Below are 9648 nucleotides of genomic sequence, written 5' to 3'. Positions count from 1 at the left end.
GAGGGAACTGCAGCACAAACTCTCCTTGCCATGGCTCTAGTCATATTTCTGGACATGGAAGGAGGATTAGGGTTGTTCCAGGGCCTCTCATTGGGCTGGGGCTCAGCCAAGGCTCCAGCACGCCCTGGAGAGGGGTCGCCAGTGAAAATGAGATGAGAATTTCCACACACTCAGGAACCAATGGAAAATGTGAAAGCTGAACCTTCTGCAGTAAGTTTCCATGACTTTTGGTTTGCTCTCAAGACAAACACCAGATTGTATTCCTGACTCAATTCACCAGCAACTGGTGGTCAAGGGTGGAGTGTCCTCACGGCAGGTTGCTTACCCAGCTGCTGTACTCCCTGCTTTGGTTTATGTTTATAGGAAATGCCCTTGCCTAAATGGAAAAATACATGAAAGAACATTATTCTTGTTTCCTCTGCATGCAGAGTACATGTTTGTCAGGACATGTGCCTTGTGACAGGTTGAGAGATCACATTTTGGGGAAGGGAAACTTTCTGACAACTCATCCCTGAAAGACAGACAGCTGATAACACTCCCAATGGGCTTGATCCTCACTGGGAGGAGGCAGCGCCTGACTGCAGTCATGATATGCTAATTTACAACAGTAAAAATTCTGGTTAAAAGAGCAGTGGAAAGAGTGGTGCTGGGCTGCCCCAAAAAAAGGATGCAAAGCCTGTCACCCAAAATAAGTACAAGAGATGGTCCCTGAAGATGCAAAGCCTGTCACCCAAAATAAGTACAAGAGATGGTCCCTGAAGATGCAAAGCCTGTCACCCAAAATAAGTATAAGAGATGGTCCCTGCTACAGGCAACTGATATTTAGCAGCTCTGTGCATCACAAGCAAATGTCACAAGGAGACCAAGTGAAGGGGAGGTGCTGGTGTCCCAAAAGACAGGCAATCCTCTTCCAGGAGAGAAGCCTGGATGGCCCTGGGGTGCCCCTTCGAGTGCATTCCCTGGACTGCAGGTTTCAGTGTTTGCAAAAAGGGATGTTCCCTGACCAGTTCTCCATTTTCTCCCTCTTAGGCTTCATGCAGCATCCCATGGCTTTAAAGCCAGAAGATAAAGGTGAAGAGAAATGGAAAGTGTCTATTTTCTCTCAAATTCTTTATACTGTCCACCTGTCCAACATCCCTTCCTATTCATTACTTCTTTACAGGAAAGAGATTTCAGCAGCATTACATGGTGCTAAGAAAGGAGGGAGCCAGCCCCGTAAACTGCCCACCTGAGGCTGAACAGAAAGATGAGAGCTTTTACTGACAATAGACTGAGTGAAGACAAGCACTGTCCACCCAACTCTTAGCTATTGTTGGAAACATCACATATCAAGTCATCCACAGCTGAAGCTATGAAAGACATAAACACATCTACTTTCAAAGGCCCTTACTCAAAACTGAACTGGGATGCAATAAATCAACCCCCACATTCACACACACACACCAAAAAAAAAAAAAAAAAAAAAAAAGAAAAAGAAAAAAGAAAAGAAAGAAAGAAAGGAAGGAAGGAAGGGGAAATTCAGATTAGTCACAAAGAAGTTCCCCCGCCTGCTTCTCTGTGTGCATAAAGCAGTCTCCTGAAGGCACTGTCTTCACTTCATCTCTGCTTGTGGAACAGGAGCACTTAGCTCATCTGCCCTCTGCTCCTCCAGGCTCCTGCTGTGCTCCTGGCCCCTTCCCCAGCAGTGGCTGCCAAGTGCGGCTGAGATGGAAGGACAGCCAAATGTAGAGCCGACAAATCAAGACCAGATGGATCATGAAAGGGAACCTGCAGACGATGAGTGGAAGAGCTGGCAAAGACAACAGTTTAGGAACACGCTGCACCTCGTGTCCGCAGCTGCTCAGTGGATATTACTGCTTGCCTGCTTGATTTACCTTGGTATAAATTCTCTGCAACACTCAACGGTAAGAGCTCATGTTCAACCCATTGTCTGCTGGCCTGTAAAGCTTTGTATGGGCTTTATTTATTTTTTTTTAAAGAAAAGAAAAAAGCATTTAGGCTTATCCTATTCAAATCAGAAGTTTTTAGACCTTTCCTTAATGTTTGTCATTCTTTTTTTCACATTGCCTGTCCTCAAAACAACATCCAGTATTGCCAACTGCAGGGTTTGGGGACAGGTTGTCAGGAAGGGGGATCGTTCCAAGAATAGTCTTTGCACTGGCCCCTGGGGGAGGGAGGTCTGCCTGCCTCCTGCTCCCTCCCCTACTTTCAGTGACTTGTGTGTATTTCCATTTAATTAAATGGAATCATCTGGGTGGATGTTTGCTTTCAACAAGTGCATGTGGAAGAATCAGAATCCAGGCTGCTCATAAACATCTCCTGAACTTTTAAAACGTTCTGTGTGTTCCAGTAGATATGTGAGAAAGCAAGCTAGCTTATGGTAGCTCTAGCAAGACCCCTGAAACACTTCAGCGTTCTCAACCTGCACATATACTGGGCTTTAGGAGTAGTCATCTTATAGTTGCAGAGGACTCTGTGTGTGTGTATGTGTGTGTATGCACAGAAGAGAGAGAGAAAGACTGATGCGGCCAGAGAGAGTTTTGTGTACATATAACACCACTGCAAACAACATAAATAACAGAGATGCTTGAAACACAGAATACCTTAGCAAAAATTGCAGCAAATACATTTGCCTCTTTCACATGTTTGCAGGCTGGTGGATTGTCAACAACCTTTCACGGCTATTTCAATGCTGCTTAAGCACTAGCTGCTTCTCCTCCCACATCTTCTCCAGGAGCTACGTACTACTTTAAAATCTGTTGTGCTTCATCTTACCTCTTCCTCCCACTTACACTTGGCAGAGAAGCAAACTGGGCATGAAATAACGCAAGGGAGGGATGGCCTCGTGCTCTGGGTCCTCTGCCATTTAACGAAAACCCAAGTTTCACTGACCTGAGTCTCACAATGGTTATTAAACTGCAGAATGGTGACCCTGGCAACACTGAAAGATAACATTTTTCATTCAATTCAGTCTTCTCCTTCCACTACTTTGGGGAGAGAGAAGTTGCACTGGGAGTCAGTGGAGATGGGTGCTCAAGATGCAGAAACCTCTCCTGGGTCACATTCTGGTTGTGACTCCTCATCTCCCAGTATCTCTCTCTTTTGTAAAAAAGTTAATTCAAATCCTCCTCCAGAGGAAGATGGCAGGGGCTGGCATTTCTGCCTATGAGCCTTACAAACACAAGAGAGCAGCAGCTGAGGAGGGGACACAGTATGTGCCTGGAGTTTCCCTTCCTCAACAGAAACAGGGTGCTTGAGGAGCAGCAACTGCAGCAGCAGATGAAAAGTCCAGGCCCTGGGAGTCACCAGAAGACCTTTTCTGTTTTAAACGCTTGCTAACTGCAGGCTCAGAACCCGTTGCTATTATTTTAAGCAGATGACCATGGTGCCCTGTTTTGACTGCACCATGCTGTGCAGGAGTGGTCTTATGGGCTGTACGTAGGGGTATTTCATCGCACTGCAATTGCAGGGCTCAGTAGGATAACCATGAATCAACCATATAAGTGTCTACAGAATAGGCAGCAGTACTGATGTGATTTGACTCTTGGGGAAATTTAGGGAGATGGACTTTATGGAAGCAGGGGCACAGCAGCATCAGAGTGGCAGGAAGGGATCGCTAGTCCATGGGAGCAACCGAGAGGCTGTCCCTGTTCTTGGGAAGAGTCTCTTTCTGCTCTCCAGGGCTGGAGAGTGACGCACTAACTTTAATAGCAAGACAGTAGCTGTGTTTTTTCATAGAAAGACCATATTTGATTACTTTCCATTGTTGTCATGGCTCCTGAAAAAAACCCTGGACTGTTCTGTGCAAACACAGTGCAGATAATGTCATGGCACATGCTCAGGGAAGTCAGCATCTGCAGCCCAGACTGTGCTTAACAAAAAGGGACAGTAATCTGCTTTCTGTCATGATGCTGCCTGGAGAGCAGGCCTCAGCTGTGATTTTCAAATAAGTTAAGTAAGTTAAAAAAAAACAGGTAGTGATAGTCTGCTTTTGCATCTGCAAGGCTTGTGAGTTCCCATGTCTGCTGGAATTACCTCCTCTTGCCACACCAGCTGGGATCAGGCCATGGGCAAGCCACTCACATGTGCAGTCAGAGAGTGTGAAACCCCCCGATGGCAAATGCATGGGAGATAAAAGCTTTGAGCAATTGTTGGGAATTCAAAGGCTTCTAATGATCTGTTGCAGGATGGTTTTGCCTGAACAGGGCACAAAAAGGTGTAGAAGTAATTGTGCAGAGGTTTAATGTAGTTAAGGAAGATATGCCCCTAATCCTAGTATCTGGTGTAGAGAAGGTACAACCCACTTCCAGTGCACAGTCATCTGCAATCCGTATGACACAGGGAGTCAGACGCATGATCGCAACAGTCCTCTCAATCAGCGTACGTTGCTACAGCCCCCCGAGATCTGCGCTTCGTGCAGCACAAACCTATTCCTGAAACTTCTGCTATGTGGCATGGCTCTAGACACAATGTCCCAGATAGGAGTAAGTCTCATGTTTGGGGATCCAGAACAGGTAAAAAAGATGTGGACACCCTGCGTGTAAACGATATGGGGAAATCTGAAGCAATCAGTAAGGAGCACCTCTGTGCCTTCAGCCCTCCTGGCATCTTCTCTGCCACACCGTAAGAACGCAGAATAGAGAAAGAGGGGTGACTAACTTTGTTACATTCTCTCCTCAGCAGAATTTACTAGTAGATAATTGCAAAGTGCTTTGAGATGGCGCAATAACTGGCCATGTGCGTTGGTGAACACCAGGCTGATATTCTTACTATTGCTGCAAGTTTGTCACCAGCCTGTCTGTGTTTAATACACCCTGTCCACTGGTGGCCAGATCAGACAGATTGCAGTGGATGTTGTTTGACCTCAGAAGCTCAGTGGTCCTGTGGTCAGCTATTGTCTCGTCGGGAAACTACCTGCCTGAGCTGGGAAAACCCAACTGCCTGAGCCAGAGAGTGAAATGCTCGTGCACTTAAGTGCCTAAGAAAAGAGTAAGCGCAAGACTCAAGCTGCTGAGGCAATGGATAGGATCAAGAATGCCAGAGGAGATAGATAGTTCTACCAGAGCCAGTGTGCAATAAAAGCTTGTACTCTGTAGTCGAATCCAGCCTTGCCAGTGGAGCAAGTGGCAGAGCATCAGCTGTGGCAGCACTAGAGGGTGCCAGAGCAGACCTTTCCCACCACCAGCACCCAGCTCAGCCGCAGGCACAGACCGCACAGGGCAGCCAGGCTCCAACCTCCTTCCCCTGCTGCTTGCCTTTACCAGGGCGCAGCACTGAACCTGCAGATTTGCATGTTTGTGCTCACTCTCTGCTCTGTTCCAACACTTTCCCTGTGGTCAGAGTAAAGGAAGGGGCTGCTCTGTTTCTGTGACACACGAGGCCAAATATGTGAAAGTCAGCCCAATACACATCTCACCAGCCCACCTTCTCCCTTAGGAAACCTATAGCATAGGTAAAGAGAAGAACATGGGGCAGCGAGCCTAACCTTTCACTCCTTAATCGGGCAAAATGCTGACAACTTGTGGTTGTGAAGAGACTGCAGATTTGGGCCTCCTGTGGTTAAGATGAGAGATGGGTTTGAGATGCAAAGTTCAGGTTTAAAAATCTAATAGAGAAGCTTGGTGTTTTGCATAACTGATTAGTTAAGATACTCGCTTCTGTATTTGCATTCACTTTTTCTGTTATACTCATAAAATGCAAATCAATTTTAAACGTGTCAATGCACTTCTAAGGGAGCCACTGAGAGACACACATCCAGTAACAACCTGACCCAAAGTGCAGGGAACCATAAAGCCAGAGCCACCTCTTAGTGCCCTGCAGGAGGAGGGTGAGGCAGCAGGGGCACATCTGGGTCTCAGCTCTGCAAACAGGCACCCCTGGCTGTCAGTCAGACTTGAGGGGGTCATGCAGAAGAGGCTCTGCACCCCAAGGTGCTTCCGTACTATTTGGTCTGACTCAATGACGTTCACCAGGATGTTTTTTGAAACAGGACCACCACTACCTGGTGTGCTCTGGAGGGCCCAGCACCGGGCTGGAAGGTGGACTGGCCATGCTAAAATTGTATTTTATAATAATGATGTAAAAGCAAATAAAGAGCATAGTTGGCTAACGGCAACCGTGCCAGCTGAGGCTGCCTGCGGTGCTTACAGAGGCGCGGTTGTGGTCCCCGTCTCGGTCCCGGCGGGGAAATGAAAGCGATAGCGGCGGCAGCGAGGAACCCGCCCGGTACGTTAACGAGGATTTCTCTTCTTTTTTTCAGCCTCGGAGCGACAAAGTGCCGTGGACCCACATCCGGTACACAGGTGGGTGGGCGTCGGGGCAGGGGGGCACCCCAGGAGCACCCCGGCCCCTCGGCAAGCGCCGGTTCTCCCTCCGCACAGCAGCGGCTACCGCCCAGCGCTCCCCCGGCACCTCGGAAGGGGTCCCGGCTCCGCCGGCGCGCTGCCCCGGTTACCGGAGTGCTTCTTGCGCGGGGCTTCCGGCACGCCGGTACCCTCGGAGGGCTCCGCCGGTGGCAGATCCCGGCTTGCCTAGGTTGCAACTCCCCCAGCACTGAGGGGTCCCCGGAGGGCTCCCCCCGGTACCCGGCAGGGCTCCCCGCTCTGCACCGCACCGACCGCCGATCCCCGAGGACCGCTGTGGCAACCGGTGGCCCCTAAAATGCCGGAGGCTCTTAAGTGCTTCGTGTCACAGCAATGGCAATTTATTCTGATGGAGGAAGGTGCCAGAAGAGCTGCCTGGGGGGAGAAAGGCCAGATCTGACCCAGTGCTGCAAGGTGCCGAAATCAAACAAAAGGGTTTTCCCAGAGTGGAAAAAAAAAACCTGAAAACCTGCACGGATTTCTGCAATCCTTATCTACCCACTAAAACAAGCTTTCACTCTGCGAAAGAACGAGAAAACTATTTTTGAGAATTTACTGAGTATGCGCAGGGTGCTCTTGGGGTATTTCTGAAACGAGTCAATGATTTCCTGATTTATGAAAAATGTAAATCATTTCCTGGGGAAAAGCAAGCGCGCGTACACACGGTAGCAGAAATAGCAGTGCTCTGCGTGCCGACTATGTTGGGTGTTTTGTCTGATGACATACCTCAACAACAGAAGCAAATACTAAAATTTTTAAATCTTCCTAAACATATTGTTGACTATTTTACTTTCAGTTAATATTGTAAGGTAGCAACGAGTCTAACCTAATAGAAGCCTATGTTCTCAGAGAAAAAGCTTGAGAAATTTGGCCTCAGCCCAGAGGGGCTGTGTTGTCTGCCAGGAGACCTTCTGGTGACATCCCAGGTTGTTTCGGCTGGTGTGCTGAAAACCCAGGAGCACAGCAGGAAGACATTCCCAGCATAGCTGTGGGAACTGTTACTGCTCAATCCAAGAGAAAAACTCTCATGCTAAGTTCTGGTTTAATTTCTCTTGACCCTGCTCTGTGTTAATAATTTGTTTCTTCCATTTCTGTCTCTACACTGCTCTTTTATCCCGTCTTCTGTAAAAAAACCCAAACAACAAAACCCAAAAACAAGGACTTAGGCTACTAGCATCTCCAGAGAAAGCACTTTTTCTCTTCCTTCCAGCTTTGATCACTTTTCCCTCTTCTTATTTACTGTCTTTATTTTCTGTCCTTTTTAGGAACCTGTGCTTCCTAAACTCACAGGGATGCTTTACTTATGCATCTGTGTTTTAAGACAGACGTAGTAAATAAATAGCGCATAAATAGAAACTTGAAGCAATAATTCATATAAGCTGGAGTTGTGGTCCAAAAGGCACAGCTTACTCTGGAATGGGAACCTGCAAATTTCCACTGTAGATAATGCTTCTCTAGATGGGATGATATTCTAGCTCCAGTCTGCCCTATTCTCTAGTTCACTCTCTTCTTTTCCTATATTTTTCCACCCTTCCTACAGTCAGTCCATATAAAACAACCCATTGCCAAGAAGACATTTGTCGTCATGGAATCATCTTTGCTTTCTTCCATTCCAGGTAAAAGCATTGAAGGAGTAGCTATGAATCTCACTGCTGAAGTAGGCTCTATGCAGATCAGAAACGGTTCCATCATGATCACCTATGATGGCCTCTACCTGGTGTCCTTGAACGGGGTTATCTTTTTCCCTGACCTGGAAGAAGAGGACTTGCTGAAGCTGACACTGTGGAAGACAGACAACAAGACCAGCAGGGCCCTCTGGGAACAAACTGTCCAGGACAACAGCAATGCAGTAGATCTCACCACAGTGCTCTACTTGTTTGCTCAAGATAACATTACCCTGTGGACCAGCTCCAACGCCACTGTTGCAGATTTGTCGTTTAGCCTTGTATTACTAAGTCCCTTTGTTTGCTCACTGTAGAAGATGACATATGAAACGTAACATGTAAAGTACAGACTCCCCTACCAATCCATTTGCCTGTGGGAGGCTTGTTCTCACAGGCTGTACTTGTACAGGCAGACTGCTCTAGCCTCCCTCCTTGGGGCTGTGGAAAGCCTCAGCTGGAGTGCAGATAAATCACAGTGCAAATGGCCTTTATATACTGTGTGCCATGTCCGTCTTTTTGGAGCTCTGCGCAGCTGTTTTTCTGCCTAGGATGGCTCTTTCTAACACTGGAGAAAGGGATGTGTGGAGCCCTTGAGGAGAACTGAAGTGAAAGCCACAGAAAGTCACCTAAGCTTAGCTCATATTCAGAGAAACCCTGCGTTTCTCTATTTACTTGACAGTATCTGTATATAGTGCAAATGTTCTGTGTATTTGCTAAAATGAAAGTCTCATAAATCAGGAAGATACCTCAAGTGCCTTGAAACCACTTGGAGAAGGAGGAGAACAGATCTGCCTGGCAAGGCAGGAGACAGGGAGGCAAGGGACTTCCTTTGCAGTGATCCAGATAAATGCTTTCTGACAGGTAAAGGCCACGAAAGGAAGGTGGTATTGTGAAATGAGCTAACAGGACTGCACTGGACAGCAGAACTGCAGGCCCTGCAGCGACTATGAGGTTTTTAGGAGCAGCTTTTAAGAGCAGAGGCCCACTGGCTTTTTCCAGCTGTCTGCAGACTACTCCTAAGCTGAGTGAGTAATATGGTGGGACATTTACATCTTGACACCAGTTCTTGGAGGTGTTAAGTTGAAGGAGGAGACTCTCCTTCAAGCACAGACACACAGACTGGCTTGACCCAGGCACATAAAAATTTGGAAAAACATGAAGACTCTGGATTTGGTGGGTTCTTTATAATGGAACAAGTGAAATTTGGAGGTCTGCGCGTCCTTTCCTCTGGGATGATTCAGATGGTTCCTGTGAGCCTCGCAGTAGACCTTGTCATACTGGTATGCACCACAGAGAGATCCACAGGCATGACCTCCACGATGTGCCTGTGCACCCACACGCACCCTGCCTGGCTCCTGCTGAAGTCAGACCGCTCTCGGTGATCCTGGGCTGCGCATCCCTCTTCTTGTTACAGCTTGTGGCTGCTGAGGACAAGTCCTGCCCTGCCCACGCTGCAGGCAGCACATGACCTGAGCACAGCCAGTGACTGTTGTGTTTTTGGTTGCAGTGGGGCAGATTTCAAGGGCAAGTCAACTACCTGGCTTCAGTGAACTCCAGCAACATTTCAGCATCTCACTGCTGGCTGTAGACTCCAAAGTCTTTAGTTAAAAGTATTTATGTAT

General features: G+C 47.7%; 1 protein-coding gene across 1 annotated transcript; it reads left to right on the top strand.

Annotated features, from left to right (window-relative positions):
* Window positions 1-1122: 1122 nt before the first annotated feature.
* TNFSF4 (TNF superfamily member 4) lies at window positions 1123-8340 on the top strand (the record flags this gene model as incomplete). Its single annotated transcript, XM_082002737.1, has 3 exons — window positions 1123-1904; window positions 6260-6302; window positions 7979-8340. Exons 1-3 carry the CDS (start codon window positions 1707-1709, stop codon window positions 8338-8340), a joined length of 603 nt encoding a protein of 200 aa, XP_081858863.1. The 5' UTR covers window positions 1123-1706.
* Between the last annotated feature and the right edge of the window lie 1308 nt (window positions 8341-9648).

Source organism: Phaethon aethereus, assembly GCF_964289735.1.
Source record: "Phaethon aethereus genome assembly, chromosome: 8".
NCBI classification, from domain to species: Eukaryota; Metazoa; Chordata; class Aves; order Phaethontiformes; family Phaethontidae; genus Phaethon; species Phaethon aethereus.
Note: the sequence above shows the minus strand (reverse complement) of the source record. Positions and strands in the feature narration are given on the sequence as shown.